The 25,201-nt window shown below is 39.6% G+C and overlaps 1 protein-coding gene across 2 annotated transcripts in view; it reads left to right on the forward strand.

Moving 5' to 3' along the window:
- Positions 1-25,201, forward strand: part of FRMD3 (FERM domain containing 3) — a 293,422-nt gene that overhangs the window by 140,467 nt on the left and 127,754 nt on the right. For both annotated transcript variants that reach the window (XM_038526989.1, XM_038526988.1), the window contains exons 2-3: positions 1,508-1,612; positions 17,874-17,916. In XM_038526989.1, coding sequence (XP_038382917.1) covers positions 1,508-1,612; positions 17,874-17,916 — 148 coding nt within the window. The remainder of the gene's footprint in view (positions 1-1,507; positions 1,613-17,873; positions 17,917-25,201) is intronic.

Raw genomic sequence — 25,201 nt, forward strand, 5'->3', positions numbered from 1 at the left:
ATGGATGCATTACAGTGTAAATCTGTAACAGAAACTAAATCCATTGATTATATTCTGGGCAGTAGATTCAGCTGTCATCAGATATAGCTTGCCATTTGAGCTTCCAGGGTTAAAAACAATTAGAGAAATCTAAAAACAAATTCCATTTTAATGCTTTGTCCCTTTTGAGCTACATCAGATGGTTTCTCTTATAAAGGAAGCAAAGGCTCAAAGTTTATTCCAAATTGAACTCAACATGATTTCAGGAGAATCTGGGCTTTGTATCACAATATGTGCTTATATGCCCTTGTTCTTTATTCAGAGTGGTACATCCCAGATCAGTGAGTGGCTTTTTCATCAACTTCTTGAGCTGATGCTAGTAGTTTTTAATGAACCGATCAAACCTCTTCCAAAATTATTTTTAGTGGATTGGAAGAGTGGCTAACTTAATGTCTCTAATTTCTTCTTTTGTTTTTATAGGTCACATTCCACCCCTAAAATGTTCCATGGGTCTGTCAGCAACTTTGATGGAAGCAGAAATTAATCTTATCAAATATCCTGATGAGGGCTTGGAAGAGTCCTTGCTATTAACAGGGTGTTTTTGGTAATGGTATTCATCTTAATCAGATTCGGCTGACAAATCTTTCATTTATAGAATTTTAGAAGGAAAAATAATCTAATGGGGTCATTTTGCCCATGTGAAACAGCTGGGGGGTTTGCCCAAGGTCACCTGGGCCTGTCCCAGTCTGCCCTTCTCCCACCCCCGCCACATACCACATCCCTTATGGATGTGGTGTACTGGCTTTGAGGCCCAAAGCAGCAGATTTTCTACCTTTCCTGATGAGAAGCAGGGTGTTCCATCTAATACTATTCACTGTAGTCTCATGCCATCCAGGTTGGGCCTTTTGGCAGAGTTGCAGTGGAGACAAAGTGTTGTGGTAGGAACCCAGATTCTATAGCCAGGTGGCCTGGGTCAAATCCTACCTTGCTCTGTACAGGTTGTGTGACTTTGGGCAGACCACCTAACCTCTCAGTGCATCTGTTTCTTTAGGATTGTTATGAAAACTAAATGAATGAATACCTACTGTGCAATTATGACAAACACTCAGGTGTACTATATGTGGGTTTGTGAACTGTGGGGCTCCACTAGGTACTGAGTTGTTAAGTCAGTGTTCAGAGTCATAAACAGCTTTAAATAAATTAAATGGCCCATAGCAGAATAAAATAGAACATATTAGAGTACATTGCATCTGTGGAGGGTGTGGTTTGGTGTCTCTTTGGCTCTCTTTTTAGCATTCCTTTGATTTTGTGTGTGTGTGTGTGTGTGTGTGTGTGTAATGGTCCACAGTGTAAAAATACATTGCTCACTGTGGATTGTAGTTAAGAGTGTAGAAGCCCCTGCTTCAGGGACTGGAGTGGGCTAATCCATTTCTCTAAGTGCAGACCTATGGGGTAAATGAGGCACATTTTAGACATGAATGTACAAGGTGAGCTCTGGCTGAAACTTAAATGTGCTTTTTTTTTGCAGAGGGAGACCAAAGGGCAGTTTCTTATTGACCACATCTGCAATTACTACAGCTTGCTGGAGAAGGACTATTTTGGCATTCGTTTTGTGGACCCAGAGAAGCAACGGGTAAGAGCCAACCTCTGTCTGGACCCATTTGGGGGAGTGACTCACACTGTGGGTGACCAAAGAAGTTCCTTTCAGAGCAATCATGATAGTTTCAAAGCTGCTCTTTGAAACCCAGTAATTTTAACAGCCCTCATTATATCCTTGTTCCTGGGTATACCTGCCCTTGTTGCTATCAGTTAATTTTTGTTAGAGTGAGCAGGGGAGTCTTACTTTTTGAGTTGGGTACTGTACCAGCATATATATGTTTGTGACATATGTTGGATATATGTCCCTTACATCCAAAAGGTCCCAGGAGGGATCCCTGGGTGGCGCAGCGGTTTGGCACCTGCCTTTGGCCCAGGGCGCGATCCTGGAGATCCGGGATCGAGTCCCACGTCGGGCTCCCGGTGCATGGAGCCTGCTTCTCCCTCTGCCTGTGTCTCTGCCTCTCTCTCTCTCTGTGTGACTATCATAAATAAATAAAAATTTTTTTTAAAAAAAAGGTCCCAGGAATATCCATCCCAGCTCCCACCACCTGAGGTTTCCCATTTCTGCAACCCTTCTGTGGTTCCTAGATATGGATTAGGAGGCCCTATACCTTCTTTGATCTCTGCTTCTTACCCTTCCCCACTGCCAAGCAAGTCAGTGTGTGTGAAAGGGTCTAGCTATAGGTGGTCTGGAGTCGGGGGGCGGGGGGCGGAGACGGGTCCACTCTGTCTTCTTTAATTTGGTCCTCCTGTGGGTGTTCCTGGTCATCTTTCTCTCCTCTCTTCCCTTTCCACTTGGCTCTTAGTTTCATATTTACTGACCCAATACAATGAGGAGAAGCTTACAGAGTGTATTTTGTAAAGGAACAGGCTGTTTAAGGAATAGATTAGATTTTGTTCTGAAATGTGGAGAATCATACTTAGCTTTTAGAGTCCAGTAAGACCTAATCTTCTATAAACATATACAATGCAGTGGCTCAGAAAGAGATTTTGCTTTCCTATAGCACTTGCAGGAACTCTCTAATGGGTCAAACATTTACCCAAATGAGAGGGAGTAGCAGGATACTAGTGAGGATGTAGGGCTGACGTGAGGTCACAGAGGGGATTCATGTGGCATTTCCTACTGTTAACAGTGGTTCCCAGACCTGGCTCCGCAACAAAATCACCTTAGGGTTTTACTAATAATGCTGAGTGTGGACCCTTTTCTGGACCTCCTGTATCAGAATCCTTGGGGCTAGGACCAAGAACATGTATTTTAGCACATACTGATTCTACTTTTTTTTTTTTTTTAAGATTTTATGCATTTATTCATGAGAGACACAGACTGAGAGAGAGAAGCATAGATACAGACAAAGGAAAAGCAGGCTCCCTGCAAGGAGCCTGCTGTGAGACTCGATCCCAGATCCCGGGATCATGACCTGAGCTGAAGGCAGGCGCCCAACTACTGAGCCACCCAGGTGGCTGATTCTACTTTTGACATAGCCATCCCAGCGTTGGTCTTCAGGCTGGTATTGGGGATCATGGCATAAAGATACTCATAGACATAGTTTCTTGTGGCTTATGAAGATATTATCCTTTTATGGAGAGAGAAACAGATTCAAAGATATTGTTACTTGCCCAAGGTTCTATAGCTAGTAAGTAATGGAGTAAATATTTAGTTTAGGATTATGGTTCAAACCCCTGCAGAGCAAACAGACTCTGTGGACTATATTAGTTTTATAACCACTGAATATAGATTCTTTTTGTGCAAAATTCCATCCTAAACTCTAAACAAGCAGCCCGTGGAAGTAATTCTAGCTACTATTAGTTGAGCATCTGTCATATGCCAGGAATTTTACTGTCATGGTCTCTAGTCTTCCCCACACTGTAAGGAAGGGGAAAACTGAGGTGCAGAGAGTCAGTGGCTTGTCTAAGGCTACAGGGCTAGTCATTAATGGTGGAAGGATGGTATTTGGACCCACACTCTTTCTAATTATCTCCCAAGTGAAAATCTGAAACATAACCTAGACCAGGGATTTTTAGACCTTTTCTGTGAAGGACCAGATAGAAAATGTAGAAAATGGTTTCATTTTTGTGATGCATACCACTGCTGTCATAATTTTTCAATTATTTTATTCTAGTGGAAAGCAGCCATAGACAAAACCAAAATTAATGGATATAACTGTGTTCTAGTGAAACTTCTTTCCAATAAAAGTATTTTATAAATAGGCAATTAGCCATAATTTGCTGACTCTTAGAGTAGATAATATCTGGAAACCACTTAAATGCAAGAGTTGTTTTCTTATTTCTTGAGTCATCAGGGAGATACTGGATAAACTATTAAGAGAAATCTTTAGAATTGGAATCAGATGTTGGTATGAACTCATGGTTTTTAAAAAATATATACATAGATACAGAAATATAGATGTGCATGTGTGCATGTGGGCTAGTACGCATATGTATGCTGTTCCAAGTTCTGGTTTCTGAGATGGCCTAGAAGCAATGACACCACAGTAGCAATGAGCACGCCAACCCCCTAGATTTGGTTTCCAAATATCATTTTCTAATAAAAGGAACAAAGGCTGCTTGAAAAAAATGTCTGATTCTAGGGCAGAGGCAGGAAAATCACAAGATAAGCCTGGAGCATGTTGTGGTGCCAGAAAGTAAGAAACTGATCAAAAATAAAAGGTCACTAGAAAGTCACAGAGCTAACCTGAATGAGCTGCCAGTAGCTGAAACTGGAAAATTAGAGTGACAAAAATAAATAACAATACTATTGGATTATAATCTATAAAGTAAAATACTCATGAGTCATACTGATATAAGTAGTTGAATAAATAAATAAAAGGGGGAGAAGAGATAGCTCTTCCTTACAGATGAATTCCAATTAATAAGTGTGGGAGGGTTGAGGGAATATCACAATGATAGTTGTGTGCAAGATTCATTGATGAATGCTAAAATCAGTGGGCAGAAGTTTGAGGAGAAACAACATATCTGTATAGTCTCAAAGTACCTCTCCCCATCACCCTCCTCCAGATATCTTTTAATTATAAAGGGAGAAAGCCTAACTTTATAGTGGAGAAACCTGGTAGGCACCACTTTAACCAAGCCATCAAGGTTAACATCACCAGTGAGAAGACATTCCAATGTCACATATCCCCTGATTATCCTTCATTGAGGAGGGCACATCATCCCTGTGGTATACTCCCCAATAATGCATAACTTCATTCAAATCTTGAGGAAAAATAGGAAAGTCTGAAGCTAGAGATATTCTCCCAAGCAACTTACCTATATTCTTCAAAAGTATTGAGGTAATGAAAGACTATGGAACTCTCATAGATTAGAGAGACAGATCAACTAAGGCCATGTGGGATTCTGGACTGGATCCTGGAACAGAGAAAAATCTGGCAAGGGAAAATTCGTGAACTCCAGATTAAGTCTGTAGTTCAGTTACTAGCATTGTGTTAGTAGTAGTTTTTTAATTTTGATAATTGTAGTCTGGTTATGTATTATGCTAACATTAGGGGAAGAGGGTGCTTATGTTTGTACCTTTTTCATATGTCTAAAATTATTTTTTAAAGTTAAAAAGAAGTGTTTAGGTTGATGTGATTCATTGTTCTTAGTATTTTGACTTGGTTTAGCTTAATGTTTAGTGTCCAGATTTGGGTAGTAGATTAGTGGAAAAAATGTGGGCTGCACTCAAAACAAAACTGTCTTATCTGATGTATCCATTAAATTGCTTACAGGGCTGCTTGAATCGTCATTTTTCCCCCCGCATCATAGCCTTTAGAGACTTTTGATTCTGAGGATTCAGTATGACTATAGCTTCCACTTGGGTTGCAGAATAGTTGCTACATGAAACCACATGGACTTTGTACTCAGAAAGATGTGCCTTAAATCCCACCCCTCCTGAAGGATAAACTGTGTGGTCTTGACCAAGTTATTGAGCCTTTTCGAGTCCCTGTCCTGATGGTTAAAACAGATAACAGTACCTACCGGTAGGGTTGATATAGGAATTCAAGATAAAGTATGCAAATGTTTAACAAATGGTATATATTGAGTACATGGTATATGCTATTTTTGTTGTGATTCTTATAATTATTGTGCATTGGCTTGGCATAGGTGAGGCATTCATGTGAGGAAATACAACATGGTTAGCAACTCTAAAATCTAGAAATGTTCAGAACTTCTTTTAAAGGCAGGATGGCCATTATTATGATCTTTGGGTAGACAAGTGTGAGCCTTGAGTAATTAGAAAAATGGGCCCAGAAGCACACAGACATGCTGATCGGGAGTTTTAAGCAGAGATCAATTGACCAGCATTGGTGGTTTTACCAGGTCTCATACTTTTTCTCAATGGAAAATAAAACTGATGAATTATTTGGATAGAAAGCTAATCAACAGAGAAAATAAGTTAGTTAGAAAAACTGAAGTGGAACTTACCTTTGGTGTGGGAGTTGGTGGTTTGCCTACAACTCTTCACAACTTGATTTACAGTAAACCATTGGGAATATTAAATATTTAGCACTATTACATTTGGAACACCATATGTTTGACAAGATGTCTCATGCCCCATATGCTCTGAGAGTGATGAAGACTGAGTCAGTAAATGATGACTGTCTTTTGCTATTTTAATGGCAAGGGCTCAGAATTTCCATTAGTTTTGATGTAGGGAGAGGCAGATTGAACACCAGTCAGTAAAAATCCCCTCGAGTTTCTACCATATTCTTCTGAAGAACTCATATCATTTTAGTGCCTGAGATTAGGTGTCCCTCTCATTTTACTGAAAGAGAAAGCTGGGACTATAAGCTTAGAAGTCTTTGAAGAAACAATTCTAAAAGGAGAAGGTAGTACTTGACTTAAGTCCAGGTATTTTTTTCTTAAATGTAACATATTCTCTCCACTGCTTCTCAGGTGTTTGAGTAGCTTCTCTTTGGGAATATGAAGTTTGGAAATGATGAACTGGGTTTCATAATTCAGTTTTCTTACTTTGTTTTGTTACTATTATTATTTTAGTAATCTCTATACCCAACATGGGGCTTGAATTCACAACCCTGAGGTCAAGAGGCCCATGCTCTTCTGACTGAGCCAGCCAGGTGCCCCTTGTAATTCTGTTTTCTATAACTATGGTTTAGGCTGTCCATTGTCCTGGCTTTTCCCTCTTTCTGCCTTTCCCCATTTCCCAAATCCAGCTAGAGAGAAGTCACTCCCAGGGCCTGAGAAGGCAGGAAGTACCCTTCCCTGTCCTTCCAACCAGCCTAGTCAGAGGAGGAATTATACTGGGACTAAGTTGTGGGTGTTGGTTTACAGTCTGCAGGAAGATTGGACTCAGTGCTTTTGATTTTAACTTCCCTATTTCTAAGGGATCATCAGTATTATTGACTTTTCTCACTCAAGGACCTACATCAGTATCATTGACTACATCAGTATCATTGAGTTTTCTCACTTAAGGACCATTCTGGCTCATACCCTAAGACAACAAATTCACTTTGGAAATCAACATCTCTGTGGCAATCTCCTCCAACACTCTTGTGTTTGGGCAGTTTATGTCGTGTGGCCACTGGCTATACTTTTGATAGGATGACCTGGAAAGTCATAAATGCAAGGGCATCCTGAACCCTGATGCCTTCTTCCCCCGGATAGAATTACAGCCCTGAGGTTTCTATGTTGGTAGCCAGAAAGAACTAGTGAACCTATCAATGAGTTTTATTAATAATGGGAAAAGACCTTTTCTGTTAGAGCAGTTTGCTTTTTCTAAAGGTACCTTTGAGGAGGACATGGAATGGAATGAAAAAAAAATCCCAATGATTTTAGGTTTCACTCTGGGGCTCATGCCAGGAAGCCAGACAGCATTATGTCCCACCAGCTGCTCCTGCCTTTGGAAGGCTGCTTCTTGCTCTTGGGGACAATTGCTTCACAGATGCTTGTACATAGGATCAAGAGTGGTACATTACATTTAGGGCAGCCCTGCACTGAAGAGAAGGATTGTACTGCTGCTTTAGGTCACTGGTCATGAATTTGTCTGCTTAATGAGTCTACTTTTGTTTTTAATGTCTCAGGGGTATTAAAAATCAAGACTACTTGGATGCCTATTTGGGGAGGAGGTATGGACAAGTAACTTGGCTTTATGGGAAAAGACTTAGAGTACTCAAATTACAAGGAGCATAGCAGTATCTTAACAGCTTGAAAATTGGATATTTTGTCTAATGGTTCAATTGTGGCCCAAGGTATTAACTTGACAGATTTGTGGAAATTGTCATAGTCTTCGGCAGAGAGCAGAACTAAAATGGTTGCTCATAATTGACTCTGTCTACACCTGATGTCCTCTCCTAGGGAGGTATGAGGATGCCTGATAATGACAGGTTGTAATCTGTAAGTCATAGGTAACTGGGATGTCCAAATTTTAGTGGAGGAAGGAGCAAGTACATGAACTGGTTATCTTGTTTGGGCCAATAGGCAGACATAGGAATAAGCGTGGCGAAAATGCCATTTTATCCTTATTGAGTTGGGGGAAAAACAGGAAGATATTCAGGGTAAGATAGTCTTCCTCCTTGGTGGTGGGAAGCTCCTGGACTTGGTTCAGATGAGGGCAGGAATTAATTAGGTTGGTAAGGTTTAAGTTCCATCAGTAGACAGAGAAGCACTCACCAGAGGCTTCCAGCAGGCAAGAACATCAGAGCTGATGGGAGACCAGCAGGTTTGGAAGTTTCAAATAGCTCTAGAGACAGTTTTTAAGTCAAGCTGAGAGGAAGACTATACTGTAAAGATGATGTATAAAACTTGGAGAAATAAAAGCAGTAGAAGTAAGGATTGGCAATTGGACCAGACTTTTCTTTTTCATGCATGCTCAAGCAAATGTCTTTTACAAGTTCAATTGTAATTGTGTTATATCCATGGAGAGTAATAATGAGGAGTGTCTTAGTCAGCTTGGGATGCTATAAGAAAACACCTGCGTATGCAGGACATTTAATCCTCACAATTCTAAAGGCTGAGAAGTTCAAGTTCAGGATGCTAACAGATTTGGTTCCTAGTGAAAACTCTCTTCCTGGCTTGCAGAGGACTGCCTTCTCCCTGTGTCCACACAGGGTGGGGAGAGAGAGAGAGAGAGCATGTAGGTGCTCTGGCCTCTCTTACTAATCTTATAAGGGCACTAATTCTATCAAGGGTTCCACCCTCATGACTTCTAAATGTTATTACCTTCAAAGGTCCCACTTCTAAATGCTATCACATTGGGGGTCAGGTCTTCAACATGTGAATTTGGTGGGGGTTCGGGAGCAACCATTCATTCCATAATAAGGAGTAAGAGTTCTGGTTATCTATTGCTGTGTAACAGGTTTCCTCAAACACTCAGGGGCTTAGATGAACACAATTTTATCATATTCTAGGATTGTTTGGGTCAGATATTTGAGGAGGGCTCAGCAAAGTGATTCTTCTGTTTGACATGGTGTTAACTGGGCTCTCTCAGTGGTATGCAGCTGGTGGTTGATCTATTCTGGGTGGGGGGCAGAGGGTCCAATATGTTTTCATTCATATTCCTGGAACCTTGATGGAGATGGCTGGAAGGTAGGGCTGGGGGCCCTCCTGCTTCTGCATGTGGCATCCTGGAATATACAACTCTTGATCTCAGAGCTTCTCTACATGGCCTGTCTAGCTGGGTGTCTAAGCTTCTTGCAGGGCCCCTTTGGGCTCCAAGTACAAGTGGAACCACTTAACCAAGTAAATCATATAAAGAGTGTTTTGCGGGAAGTAGTAAGTTTTGGACATGTTGAATTTGGGGTACCTATGAAATGTTGAGGTAGAGATGTTTAGTCTATACTTGGGAATATGGATTTGAAGCTCAATGAAGAGGTTTAGGCCCCCCATGGAGATTTTGGACCCCATGAGGTTTTCACTTCCATAAACCTTGGGAAATATACTGCACAGCCAAGGGAAAGAATATAGAATAAGACGAGTATCTGAAAGCTAAAGACTATCCATTTTTTAGAAAGGATGTCTAGAAGGAGAAACCAGCAAAGGAGATTGACCAGGAACATACAGAGTAGAAAGAAAAGAATGGGGAGAGAGAGACCTTCTGGAAGCAATGGTAGCTGTAGACTTACTATAAGAATGGGCTATAGTGTAAAACATCAAGAAGGAAGGAGGCTGGAGGACATTACTGCTCAGGTGCTGAAAGCTTTGATGCCAGGAAGACGGGGTTAAATCCTACCTCTGGTTGTAGGACTTTGAACAGCCTCCTTAACCTATGCCTCAATTACTTTATCTGTAAATGGGAACACTAATAATAATAACTATGCCATAGGGTTGTTATTTAAGTGCATTAGTCAATATTATCAACATGTGATGGGTCTTTTTACTACATGCTTTAAAGAGTTTGAAAGGTTCATGGTTCTTTCAGCTAGAAGATCTTTGACCTTAGAACAGTTTGGTAAGGGATCCCTGGGTGGCGCAGCGGTTTAGCGCCTGCCTTTGACCCAGGGCGCGATCCTGGAGACCCGGGATCGAATCCCACGTCAGGCTCCCGGTGCATGGAGCCTGCTTCTCTCTCTGCCTGTGTCTCTGCCTCTCTCTCTCTGTGTCTATCATGAATAAATAAATAAAATCTTTAAAAAAAAAAAAAAAAGAACAGTTTGGTAACAATGTGAAATTTCTGTGGCTTGACAGCAAGTGTTATATGGTGGTAAATTCCAATGTAACAAGCCTGAAGGAATCCCATCATTTCCTCTGTAATTGCATTTTTGGTGTTTTCATGTACTTTAAAATAAACAGCACTGAGTGTTTTTATAACCTCTATTGTATTTTCAGACTATTTTATTTTTAAGTATACATACATTAAGGATTTCTTGGATGTAGAACAGGGGTTGGCACACAGGTGTCAGGATGGCCCCCATTTGTTTAGTAAATAACATTTTATGGGACACAGCTATTTCTATTCATTTATGTGTTGTCTCTGGCTACTTTCGTGTTCCAATGGCAGAGTTGAGTAGTCCTGACAGACCATATGGGCCACAAAACCTAAAATATTTATACTGTCTGATACTTTACGAAAAAAAAAAATGGTGCTTATGCTTTCTTAGGCTTCCTGTTTCTGCCTCTGTTTCCTAGGTGTTTCTTCTCCCAGCTGTTACTTCTATTTTGCTTATCCCTAAGGACCCAGAATGCAGGAGCAGTTATGGTTGAAGAAATAAAAACATTGCACTGAAGCAGTAAAGGTTTCTTTGCCTAGGTTACTGCCAGGAGGACAATAACTTGTGAGCATGCCTAGTCTGTAGATAGTTTTGCTGTTGTTGCCATTGTGTTATAGATTTCATTGAAACTGGAATGAAGGGCAGCCCAGGTGGCTCAGAAGGTTTAGCGCCACCTTTGGCCCGGGGCCTGATCCTAGAGACCCGGGATCGAGTCCCATGTCGGGCTGCCTGCATGGAGTCTGCTTCTCCCTCTGCCTGTGTCTGCCTCTCTCTCTCTCTCTCTCTCTCTCTCTCTCCCTTTCTCTGTGTCTCATGAATAAGTAAATCTTAAAAAAAAAAAAAAAAAAAGAAACTGGAGTGAAAACCATTGGTTACTGGTAGCTAATGAGCTAGGGCCTAGTTTTGATTGGCTGACCCAGAACACTGCTAGGCTGCATTCATTTGGATGGCATTCTTTTTTTCCCCTGTAGAGGCCAGAGGGCCTAGAAATGGCATAAATTGGCTAGATAATGCAGGGAGACTGAGTTACTCTGGGGCTTTATCCAGGTGAGATGTGAGAATCAGGCCATCTTTTCAGGGCTAGGATGAGAATTGGTAGATTATGGATCTGGTTACTTCTGAAGGGAAAAACAAACTCCTGCTTGGGAGGTGCATTCATTCTTGTTTGAAGCCCCATTTGTTACTCAACACATTTATTGGAGCTATGCATTATTCTGGTGTAGGGCACCAAGGGTTTTAAGAAAGATAAGAGATAAGAGACATTTATTGGAGCTATGCATTATTCTGGTGTAGGGCACCAAGGGTGTGTAATTTATTCTGTAATCACAGGCTGAATCAATTTCAACAGAAGCCCAACACTTGAAGATAACCAAGTGTGTTATATTGTTTACTTTGGGGAGGTTTTTTGTTTAGTTTTTTTTTTTTTCCTAGCTCAGCAGCTACCAAATTAAAAATCAATCTACTTAGTCATAATCACCACCTCACACCCATCTTCCTCTCCCTCACCAAACAAGCCAAAGTTGGAATATGAAAGAAATACCCCATTTCTATGATGGGGTAGAGAAGAATGATCTAAGGCTAAGTGTAACAGAGCCTAGCAAAATTAAAAAGAACCATTTGTTGGTAATGTTCTCATACTTCAGGTTCATAGAATGTAGAATGTGAGAGCTGAAGGAATTTTAGGAGTCCTGGAATCTGTCCCCCAAGACCACAGAAGAGGGAATCAGAGAGTAGAGGGCTTAGCCAGCACCCTACTTTTCACCCCTTTGTGAGGCTTCATTTAACTTCTCTTTGCTTCAAGCTGCTATCAGTCAAAATAAATTTGTTCTAAGAGGTGGCTTGAAATGTGGTCAGGCTAGATTGTCCAGACTGAAAACCTTGTTTGAATCGGAACTTCTCTAAGCAAATGAGGGAAACTGAGTGGGAAAAATTAGAGAGGGAGACAAACCATGAGAGACTCCTAACTCTGGGAAACCAACAAAGGGTTGCAAAAGGGGAGGAAGGTGGGGGGATGGGGTGACTGGATGATGGGCACTGAGGAGGGCACTTGATGGGATGAGCTCTGGGTGTTATACTGTATGTTGGCAAATTGAGTTTATTTTTTTTTATTTTTAAAGATTTTATTTATTTATTCATGAGACACACACACAGAGAAAGAGAAAGAGAGAGAGAGAGAGAGAGAGAGAGGCAGAGACACGGCAGAGGGAGAAGCAGGCTCCATGCAGGGAGCCTGATGTGGGACTGGATCCCAGGTCTCCAGGATCAGGCCTTGGGCTGAAGGTGGCACTAAACCACTGAGCCACTCGGGCTGCCCAGCAAATTGAGTTTAAATAAAAAATAAATTGGAACCTCTCATAGCAGGATATACTGGTTACTGGGGGTCAAGCCATGGAGAGAGGGCAGTTTTTGGTGGGGAGTTAGGGAGGCTGTCTTGACTGTGGTACCCAGAAGTGGATCTAGAGATGAAAATTTCAGTTTTATTAGGAAATCTTCCCAGGAAAAAAGACTTTTAGGAGCTTGGGGGGATTGAGACAAAGAAGGGTGGATGGTCACACAAGTGTGTGATGTTGAACAAAGTTGTACAGAGGAGAACTTGGCTGAAAGCCACAGAGGAGCTCTGGAAGAGTGTAGGTCATGCCTTAGAATTGTCCTGGCCTAGGGGCAAGGGAGCAGAGGTACTTATCCTCCCCCACCTGTCACTTCTTAACCTGACAGGGAAGATGTGAGTGGAGGAGGCTCCTTCTCCCCTGCATTGGGTTCCAGGAACCTGAGGCAGCCTTCCTAAGAACGATCAAGCTGCTGTATAACTAAGGAGAAAAGGGCCTCTGAGGGCATCTGGGCAGAACCCTGGCAGTATCCCTGCAGACCTACCTTCCCGATACCTTCAGATCATGCTGAAGGAATGCCTCCTCAGGTTTATCTGACTTCTGAAGCGCATTAGATAGAATCAGTAATTGGATCTTAGCTTCTTTAGTCTTTGGAATTCTTATTCTAAATGTAAGTTGAAGAAATAAAGGTTTCAGCTATAGTAAACCAGCCGCAAATTCAGATATTTGGTTGGCAGGCTTTTCTTTCTACCTCTCTTAGGGAATTTCACTTTCCAGTAAGGAAGCAGAATTTTAAAAAACCCAACAAAACCAACAACTAGCATATATTCCAAGTAGGAATTGAAAGGGAAATAGCAATGCAGTGTATGTTCTGAGCCTCCTGTCTAATTGCCAAGCACGCAGAATCATGGTTCTTTCTTTTTCAAAGGCGTGTAATCCATCTGTACATGTAGTAACAGCAGGAGTTGTTGGTGTAGTTCAGATTTGAATTCATTGCCCAACTTGCAACTCTAAAAGGAAGAAGGAAAAAAGGGAGGAGAATTAATTACCTTTCATGTAGAACAGAAGGCAGATGGGGTGGGAGTGTTAGAAGAAGAGAGTTCCAGAGGTGGGCCCACTAGGAGGGGTCATTGCATCAACTTGGGAGTGTCTGAGTGAACACAAAGAAGGTGGGAACAGCTGGGGTTTACTAAGCCTTCACTATGCTCTAAGCTCTGTTCTAAGGACTTCTTAATGTGTTAACCTACTTATACCGTACGATGATGCTGTAAGTGGGAAAACAGGAAGAAACTCACTGGAGGTCACATCACTATAAGTGGCAGAATTGGGATTTGAACGCATGCCTCCTGGCTTCTGTATTGGACTGCAGTGCCAAAGCTGGGGGGCTTAGCTGGACTTGACATCTGCCTGTTATATATGAAATTCTTCTTGAGTCTCAATAAGTCTAAACTACATAAAAATCCACCTTTATCCTGAGTAGAGCTTAGCTTTCTTTTTAAAAATACTGACTTCTAATTATTCATGTAATGCATGAATACATGTAAAAAGCAGAAGTTAAAACATCACAGATAAAACAGAAGTCATAGTTTCTTTTGAGCAGCACCTCTAAATTCCTGTTTTCTCTCTCTTATCTGTTTATCATGTTTCATTTCAGATCTTTAAAAATACATTTAGATACTTATTATGTATTCTTTGAAAATATAGGGTAGTGTTTGTACTTTTTACTTAAAAAAGAAAACACATTAATTCTATGATACCATAGTTCAGAGGTTCCCAAACTTTGTTGATTTATGGCTCTCTTAGTATCTTAGTAATGATTTCATGGTGCCCTAGGTCAAAAGTATTTATTTCATAGTGCCCTCTGTAATAAGAGTTAGAGACAACAAACTTGGTATTTATATCCTAACACCTTGGGGCCATTTAGAACATGACCTACATGAAAATAGTATTTCCAGTTCATTCTTAACCACCATTACCCAGGAACAGGATGTGTCCCCTGTTGGCTGCCCCCTGGCTTCCTCAGAATCTGGGACCAGATCAAATACTTCCATACTCATTACCTCTCATGCCTCTTTTAGCATAGTACTTGCTTTTTATCACAGCAATCACCAGCAACTCAGAATTGCAAAAAGTATGACATAAAAAGGAATATAGCATGATCTGATATTGGAGCTGGGAACTTCCTTGAGCTTATAGTTTGCACGGTGGATATCTGAAAGATGTCTAGAATGACTCCTTTTCCCTGGGGCACGTCAGTGCATGATTTGGGAACTGTGGCCATAGTTATAAATTTTGCAGTTCACTTTTTTCATCATGCAGTGTGCTTTAGAGGTCTAATAACATTACACATAAAGATCTACCTCCTATAATACACTGAAGAATCATCAAGAACATAAACAGATTATAGGTTATTTACCATTTTCCTGATGATGGCCATTAATATTCTAATATTTTATAATTTAATATAATCTTGCAATGAGGATCCTTGTTATGTTCCTCTGTGTTTCATATGGGCAAATTAGGAAATAAGGGGATTGTTGGGCCATAGGTCAGTCAGATTTTTAAATTTTAATAAAAATTAAAATTAAGTTCATGAACTGAGCTTGACCCTCTCTGAAGAAATGATTTCCTATAATCCCTTGAAACATGACTATTGCTAGCCTATTTTTCTTAGGGCTTTATACCCCATGACTATCTCACTGCAGAAGAATAGTTGTCCTGGGGAAAAGTATGTAGTGGTCACACTATAGACATAAGTAATTAAGATGCACAAGGTTTGAGAGGCAAGGGTAGGGTGTGAATAGGCTGAGAGGATGAGGAAGGTCAGAATCCATCAGAAACTGTATTTCATAGGATAATGAGGAGGCCAGTTCATTTAAAATAAATAATTTATTTAGGGCACAGATGGTAAGATACCTTGCAGGCATCCCTTACATGTTCCCTATCCCTCCATGGCAGATATTGCCATTCCATCGTGGTACTCATTCTCACTGAGACTTGGATCCTTCTTTGCAGCCCTGGGAGATTGGCACTAACTTGTATGGGCATATCAAATGAAATGTACTTGTCCTCCATGTAAGCAGAGATGAGGAGGAGAGGCAGGTCGCAGTTAGGCAGAGAAGGGCTAAGGAGTTCAAAGGATGCCAAGCAAGGGGAATTCAGAAAATGTATTTCAGACTTTATTGGCCAAATGACTAGTGATTTTTCTCTGTGAGACAGTAGCAGTAGATACTGATCTCAGTAGGTATTTTTTCTTGCCTTAGTTCTAAATTATCTTATTTATTTCTAGAACATAATCATCTGATGCCCCTTTTATTATTCTCCTCCATGGGATGTGGTCTGCTAATGAAACCATACTTATTAACTAACAAAAGCATCAGCAAACAAGGACTTATTGATATTTTTCATGTGCCAGGCACTGTTTAAGTGTCTCACGTTTAGTATTTACTAACTTTTAAAATCCTTGCAATAACCCTGTGAAGTAGGTATGATTGCTATTCCCATATGATAGTTGTGGAAATTGAGAGTGAGGTTAAACATTTTGTACACGGTTATACAGGTAGTAAGTAGTCCAATCGAGAAATTTCCCCACTATTAAATGATAACTGTGTGAATGCCAAACATCACTTTTGACTAGAAGGAGATAACCAAAAGTAGAATGGTGGTTTCCAAGGGCCTGGAGAAAGGGGGCTGCAGAGTGACTGTTTATTAGGACTTGAGTTTCTGTTTTACAAGGTGAAAGTGCTCTGGAGATGGATGGTGGTGATGATTGTGCACTGTTTTGAATACATTTAATACTACTGAACTACGCACTTAAAAATGATTAGGATGGTGAATATGATGTATATGTTATCACAATTTAAAAAAAATGAAAAGAGGAGAAAAACAGGGTTCTCAAAATAAACAGACATAATTTTGATCAGAATCAAAGAAACTTGCTATTCAGTTTGTGTAATACATTAGAAGTGAATGTGTGGTTTTCTGTCAAACTCTTCCTGATGTTGACATAGTGAAAAGACCTTTCTTCTAATTTTTGAAGACTGCAGAGATCTTACCCCCTGGATTGGAAACTATTGATTTGGCCACTCAATTTATCTACTCCTGGGGAAAGAAGGAATGTTTATCAAGAGTAGTGTGTTTTAGAGCAGACCTTCTGGGGAGGCAGCATGGCCAAGGCGAAGGGCCTGTGCTCTGGAATCCCACTGTGCACTGGTTTTATCATTTATTCTCTAGGTGACCTCAGGCCAGTTGTCTAATGTCCCAAGCCTCCTGATTTCTCATCTGCAAGTGGGGTGGTAGTGCTGGCCCTGGCATTTAGGAGGCACTCAGCATATGCTAGCTCTTACTAGATTTTATGGTTATGCATTTATATCAAAAGGTAGGGGTGTTACAGAACTCTGAGGCTTAACTGGATGACACAAGGGTGTAAGCCTCCACTGATGGTAAGTGTCCTCCTTTCCTCTCTAGTATCAAGTGTGATGAGTGCCTGGCAAGTGAGGGTTCTCTAACCTCCTGATGGATACCAATGGCACTCCTATTGTCTTTATAAACTGTGGATGTATAGAGTGATGCTTCCTGGCATGCCCTAAGTGGCTTCAGGGACATCATGGTTAGGGATATCAAAAGCTACCTGGCTCTTAGCATGTAGAGTGAACTGGCTGCTGGGATCAGCATGGTATCTGCTTCAAATGCTTGTCACTAAATGCCATTCTGAGCTACTGAGGTCGTTGGGCTTCTTTGTTTTGTGATACAGCTAGTGTTTCTTCTGGATGATCTCAGGCCTCTGAAGTGATATATTTAAAGTCATTTGTTCCTCCCTACTGTAAGGAAGAATTGCCTCTGTATGATTGGGCTAAGGCTCACTTGTCCCACTGTTCACAACAGAGGCTACCTGGCAGGGAAATAGGGTACTGTAGCTGTCTTGGACTGTGGCTCTTTGAGGTCATGGACATCAAAGTCCTTAGCCATCTGTGGCTTGCCCAGAGCAATGGAACCCCATCACCTAGGATCCACTAGAGCCACGAGAATATCCAGTTGAAGTGTATGTTCTCTCCCTAGTTCTTCTCTCCTAGTATGACTCAAATACTACTCATAGTGTTAATTCTCTGTAATTTATACCCTTGCCTGTTGTATTTTTATTATGGAATCATTTGTGTTGATCTGAAGAAGGTGGAACCTTGAGGAATATCTATGGGAACCAAGACTGTGCTTTGGAAAAAGATTGTATTGAATTTCTTTTAGTTATTAAGTATGCATCGTATGGTTCAGCCATTTGACCCATAATCTCTGCTTTTTTTCTCCCTAGCACTGGCTTGAACCTAACAAGTCCATCTCCAAGCAAATGAAATGTAAGTGTCAATCTCTGGTTTCACTTTTGCTGTGAAATGTCCAAAGATAGGTTCTGTTTCTCGACAAAGTTTCTGCTGCCAGGGAAGAAATGGCAGGAGTTGAAGATCTGTGGGTGGGGGCCTCTCTCTCCCATTGGAGAGAGAGTGAGTGAGTTCTCTTATTTGCTAGCCTTTGCCTTCCTTGCAGTTACTATTACCATTGCCCTACCTTCATATTTCAAATTTGAACAGGATTATTGGAATTAGGTTGAGGATCTGTTAAACATAACCACAAGGTGCCAGGTGCCTTTGGATTGTGGGAATTGCTAGTAAGTGGTTGAGGGTGGGAGGTGCAGTTTTAAGGGGATGAGAAAAGTTAGGTGTATTTTGAAACTAGATTCTTGCCGCTGACTTTACTGAAGATTGTATTATTCTTTTCTACTCTTCAAACTCCCTACAATAATTTCTTCCCCCAAGTAATTGCTTTCAAGCCCTCCTGTTCTGAACTGCTTTTTTTTTTTTTTTTTTTTTAATTGATGAACTCTTAGGGAAGTTGCCTTGGGAAACATCTTTCTAGAACATCTGGTCATCCACTTTGGGTGTTGTGAGGAGGGTGTTGTGATTGGATCCAGGATGATATGGTGTTTTGTCTTGGTAATCTGTGCAAGGCTGTAGTCAGCCTGCTTTTATTTATGATTTGGAGGAGGGCTTCTGAAATGCACTTCAGAAATTCATTGCCTGCCCTGAAATCCATTTATCCCTCCATGTCAACTTTCCCAGGGCTCTGAAATATAGGAGATAAATCAGTTTCTCATCGGAAATCAGTTTAGCACATATTATGTCACTTACCATTATTCAAGGGATTCCTTCCTTTTCAAATATAAAGAAATTATTTTGGGCAGGGCTTTTAAGTCGGAGAAGGCAGAAACTGAATGCCGATGGCAAACTAGCAACCAATACATCTATTCCTTAACCTTCTTTTTTTCCCCCTCTTGTTCCCTCCCTCTTATCTCTTCTTCTCTTTGTTCCTTTCCATTCCTTTTCCTTCCCTGCCCCATCTCTCAGAAGCAAACTCTGTCTGATTAGTGCAGGAAAGACAGCCAGGTCGTTCTGGGGAAGGCTGATACCCATGGCTGCTGGGAGCCATGGCTGTTGAAGGAACTGGCAGGAAAGTTGAAACAGGAAGCAGCAGGGGTCATGCGAAGTCCAGAGAGGTCAGTCTGTTGTGGTGAAGCTGGAATAGAATTGGGACAAAAATCTAAAAAGAAATAGCAGGACAGAAGTATCTGGAAGCTCTATATAGAATGATATGCAGGATAATAAGAATGAATTAGTATGTCTAAAGATATTGCTGGGGCACCTGGGTGGCTAAGTCAATTAAATCTCTCTCTCTCTCTTTAAAGATTTTATTTATTTATTCATGAAAGACACAGAGAGAGAGGCAGAGATACAGGTAGAGGGAGAAGCAGGCTCCTCCCAGGAAGCCTGATGCAGGACGTGATCCCAGGACCCTGGGATCCCAACCTGAACTGAAGGCAGATGCTCAACCACTGAGCCACCCAGGTGCCCTGTGTCTAACTCTTGATTTCTGCTCAGATCATGATCTGAGCTCCTTACTCAGTGGGAAATCTGCTTGAGATTCTCTCTCTTCCTCTGCTCCTCCCCTTAGTTGCATACATGTGCATGTGCATACACACACTCTGTCTCTAAAATAAATAAGTGAAAAAAATCTTTAAAAAATTGCTGATGCCTAGCTTTTATCCTTAGCTACTAAGTTTTGATATTTTTGTTTATGTGTTTTAAAATGTTTAGACAATTTTCCAGTAAGCTTATTTATAGTAAATGGTCCTTTGATTTTGGTTCTTAAATGTCACACGATATTTTCCTTAGGCTATACACACTTTTAAAATATAAATTTATCCCTTAGATGTATTTCAGCACTTAATGGAAGACAAAACTTTTAATTTGTGAGGAATTTGCTGCTTATGAGCTTTGTCCCCATGCGAAGTAAATCTGAACAACCAACTGAAAATTTATAAGGTTTGGTAAAAATGTTTTAAAGACTGACATTTGAATGGTAGCCAATATCAATCTAATGACAAATGAAATCTGAATCTGGAAAGAAGAACTATGTAAAATTCCATTTCTATACCGGACTGGTATACTTATTGGTTCTAGGAACTGGTAAAGGTCTTATCCATCACCCAGTCTTCTGTTATATTTTTGAGGGCATAACTGAACAAGAAATCATGTAATTTTCTAAGGGTCACAGATCTAATTTTGTTGATGACGGTGTCTTTTAGTATCAAGAATTTCTGTGTATGTATATATACATATATATATATGTACCTATATAAATACAAATATGTGTATGTATATATATGTATGTACATATATGTATCTATATCTATATATCTCCCAGAAATATTAACTTTACTGTAAATTAGAACAAATTTTAAACTAAGATTTGTGTATTATTAACCTAGAGAAAGTGGGTTCAACTCCTGGGACTCATCCATGAATCTATCAAAATTATATAGTTGCAGAACTCCAGGCAAGTTTATTCATGGGTATGTGTATACCTTTAATTCTTTGATTGCCTTTGAGTATCCAATGAGGGCAAAATTTCTTGGAAGAATGGTTTGATGGCAGACTTTCAGGCAGTATTATTTCTTAATAGTATTTTTAAAGACAGTTTATTTTCATTTTACTTGCTATTTAAAATTTTCCCTTTTAATGAGATATAATTGTCATGTAGCATTGTAGAAGTTTAAGATCTATAACATAATGATTTAATATATGTGTCTATTGCAAAATGATTACCACAGTAAGATTATTTAACATCCATTACCTCACATAGACATTCATACCTCATGTATTAAAACAGGTTTTAAATGACGTCCATAAGTTTTCTTAGTTCGGAAGAATTTAAAATGAAAACCCAAACTATTTCTTTTCTCTTCCACTTATATCCCCAAGCTCACTCCACAAAGAAATAACTTAACAATATTTTACATATCCTTCTGAGATTTCTTATGTATATATGTAAGCTTCCCCATCATATATAAGATCCTTTATAAACAAAACTGAATCAATCTCTCTATATTATTTTATATCTTACTATTTTAAATAGCTTTAGAGATTTTAAAAATATCAATATTGGTATCATTTTAAAAATGCCTTTCTGGGGATGCCTGGGTGTCTCAGTGGTTGGGCTCCTGCCTTTGGCTCAGGTCATGATCCCAGGATCCAGGATCAAGTCCCACATCAAGCTCCCTGCAAGGAGCCTGCTTCTCCCCCTGCCTGTGTCTCTGCCTCTCTCTCAGTCTGTGTCTCTCATGAATAAATAAATAAATCTTTAAAAAATGCCTTTCTGATAATTACATGAATATAGAACAGACATCAAAGTATTTTCTAATAATTTGCTATTATGCATTATGCTGTAATAAACATGCTTGTATATATTTTCTTGCATGTTTGCAAGTACATATATACTAGAAATTCCTTTTAGAAGTGAAATTGTTGGATGAAAAGGTATATATTTTACCTTTCTTAGTGATAAATATCCATTTAAAGACCTTAGAGTAATTTACTCCCAGTAATATTATGTGAGAGTGTTTGTTTCCCCCAAATCTTGTTGAAAATAGATAGAATCACACTTATTTTTATGATGACTTCAAATTTATTAAGGAAGAAATATTTAATTGAAAGAATAATTAATTGGACAGTTCCTTAATTTGGTATACATTCTATTTTATTTTTTAAAAGATTTTGTTTATCTAGAGAGAGTGCATGTGAATGGGGGAGGGGCAGAGGGCGAGGGAAAAAGAATCTCAAGCAGACTCCCTGATAAGCATGGAACCCAGTGTGGGGCTCAGTTTCACAACCCCAACATCATGACCTGAGCCAAAATCAAGAATCGAATGCCTAGCCAACTGAGCTACCTATGTGCCCCAGGGTGTACATTTTAAAGCTGAAAAACTTCTTAAACCAAGGTCTTATTTCTCCTCTGAACTTAAATTTTATTCTGTAAGTGAACATGTAGTAAAATTGACATTATTTTGGTGTATAGTTCTGTAAATTTTAACATATAGTTTTGTATAACCTCCAGTAGAATCAGGGTAGAGAATAGATCCATCACCTCAAAAACCTCCCTTTGTGCTCCATTTTGTAGTCATGAACCTCCACCCCTAAGCACCAGCAGCCCTTGATTTGTTCTGTCAGTATAGTTTGTGTTCCTTTGAGATTGTCAGATAAATGGAATCATATAGCATGTAATCATTTGAGATCAGCTTTAATCAGCTCTAATAGCTCTGAGATTCAGCCAAGCTGCTATGTTTGTCAGTACATGATACAGAAAATTATTAAATAATAAAAGTTGGTCTTTGAAAATATCAAGAAAGTGATGAACCTCTAGTAAGACTGATAAAGAAAAAAGAAGACACAAGTTACCAATATCAGGAATAAAAGAGGCTATCACTACAGGCCCCACAGAACAACTCTGAATATGTAAGCTTGACAGCTTAGATGAAATGGGCTCATTCCTCAAACACCATGAATTACCAAAACTCACACGATATGAAATACATAACTTGAGTAGTTCTATGATTATCAAAGAAAAGAGGATAAATTTCCAGATAAGAAAATCTCCAGCCCATGATAGCAACATACTGTTGCTATGTTGCTGCCAGAGCCCCCTTTGCCTTAACTAGGAGCTTCTCCTGGAGCTTTCCCCATCCATAGTGATGCCTTTCCAGTATCTCTGAGTTCTGTCCAGGGGATACCAGAGGGGAAAATGTGGAGATTTCAACACCAGTTCAGTGATCTTGTGAATTATTGACCTTTCCCACTCTGCCTGCTATTATTTACTGTCCAGGTTTTATGCATTCAGTGGGAAAGGTGGGGTGAGTACAATTAGTCAGTACTTCCTGGAATTGGAAACTTTGAATCAAGCTTTTTATCATTTCTTGTCAACTAGGTCAAAATGGAAGTAGGCTACATGATTTGGGCAGTGTTGAGGGAAATGTCTTCCTCATTGCCCTATTCCATCATTGTGTGTCCATTGTGAAATGAAATGACCTTTGATCTTTTCCTTTTCAGAGTATTTAGATAGAAGGTTGTCTACAAACAAAGTATTAAATGAAGTGGCGTATTTTGGATGTTTGATTTTCAGAATTTGTTTTCCAAGTAGGAATAGTGAGTGTTCTCACTTATAACCTATAGCTTTTAGCTTCATTCCCATAACTGTGGAATGTAGCTTAGTGTGTATACATGAGTGGCATGCATCAAAAGAACAAAACTTTCATGTCTTGCAGGATCTATGTAGTCAAGAGATTTTTAAAAAGTTACACATTATGACTCAGATGTGCATAAGTGTGACATTTATTTCCCCATGACTGAATTCAGTTTTCAGTGAGCCTCTTTCCTCTGGGGGCAAAAAGTTCAATCTTGCCATTTCAGGGTAACTCAAGATCTGCCAGTTTAGAATTTCATCTCTTTCAGGAAATTACTCAGTGAATTAATTATTTAATCATAATCACTTCAAAGTGCATACTTCTATATTGGGGTATTTTTTCCCATACCAATAGCTTTTCCTTTTTCTCCATTCCCAGATTGGCATCATGAGGCAGGGGATGCTTATGTATCAGCATGGCAGCAAGGATGACATCTCTCTTGTGCTCAGTCCTTTGAATCTTCCCCTGGCCTGTCTTAGGTGATTTGGCTTTTGGTTGCTGACATCTTTCTTCACTGCATCCTCTCTGAATGTAACTGGTCCCACTTGGCTTTTCTCAGTCTACATTGGCCATGTGCTGTTGAGACTGCTGCCCCGGATCATGGTCTTGTCCTGCAAGTCTACAGACTGTGCCCTCTGGTGATCCCCATTCCAGGTGTCTTTCACTCGTTGGCTCTCAGCAATTCTGTATTTACCACTGGGACAGGTGGATGTTACTCAGCCTCTTCTGTGCAGTGCTTCACTTTAGCCTCAGGAAAACTTATGTCCCCTATATAAGGCTCCTTCTCTGCTTAAAAGTAGTATGGGGCCATTTCTTCAGTGCTCTCCAAAGTCATAACAGAACACTTCCCCAAACTCCTACGGGATTTATTTGTCTTGTTTTTATGCTTCACCCTGTTTAGCCAAGCTAGGGTGTTGAGGGGTGGTGGATGCCTTCTCATAGTGGCAGATAGCATTTTAAATGTGGTTTTGTCCTCTCTGGATCTCTCCAAGCTCTCTACTTGCCTTCCTTCTCCACCCTCTCCCTACAATTAATAATGGCTTTTATCCTTGGATGCAGGATTAATATACTAAAACAATACTTATATACAAGCAGCAGCTATTTCTGAAATGTAATGGGAAAAAGGGCTATTACCTACACAATAGCAATCACAAGGAAAAACCTAAATTTCTCATAAACATAACAAGAAATATGCAAAATCTAAATAAGTAAAACTATGAAATTTTACTGTGGAGTTACTGTAGACAAAAAAAAGGAGTTCAATAAATGGAGACTTCTTATGTTTTCCATTTGATATTGTTAAAGTCAGTTCTTTGCAAATTAGTATATACATTCAAATAATTTTCAAATCAAAATGTCAGTGAGATTCTTTATGGCATTTAACAAACTGATTCTAAGGCTCATTTGTAAAAGAAAATGCTCCAGAAAAGCCAGTAAATCTGTGAAAAAAGAACAATGATAGGATAGGATTCTTCTTTTATTAGGTAGCAAATCAAGGCATATGAGCTATAATAGTCGAATCCTCATGGTAGACACAAATAGTAATTAAGATAGACATAGGAATAGGAAAAGAAACAAAGCCCCAATCTCAAATTGGCCCATTATTTGTGAGGATATGGGTTATGATGAAGATTGTATTTCATATCAGAAATAGAAAGATTATTCAAGCCATGATTTTTTTTGGACTGCTTTTCCACTTGGAAAAAGAAAAAAAAAAAAAGCTAAAGACTACCTCACAGCATATATGCAGTTAATTCCAGATGTATTCAAAAGCCCAATATATTTAATAACATATAGAAGTTTTAGGTAAAAATTTAGGACTATTTTTTATAATTATGGAGTCAAACAGGGCTTTCTAAGGAAAATAGAAACAAATAACAAAGCAAAATGCTGACAAATTTGTGTAAAAATTAAACTCATGTACAAGAATATTTGCTCACTACCCAGAGTAGATTTTCAGTAAATATTTGTTGAATGAATGAGTATAAGACAAATTATAAATAAATTAAAACAAAGTAAATAATGGGAGAACATTTGCCAAATACATAACAAGTACTAAATATGCAGAATAT

This window comes from Canis lupus, chromosome 1 (assembly GCF_011100685.1).
Source record: "Canis lupus familiaris isolate Mischka breed German Shepherd chromosome 1, alternate assembly UU_Cfam_GSD_1.0, whole genome shotgun sequence".
Taxonomy (NCBI): domain Eukaryota; kingdom Metazoa; phylum Chordata; class Mammalia; order Carnivora; family Canidae; genus Canis; species Canis lupus.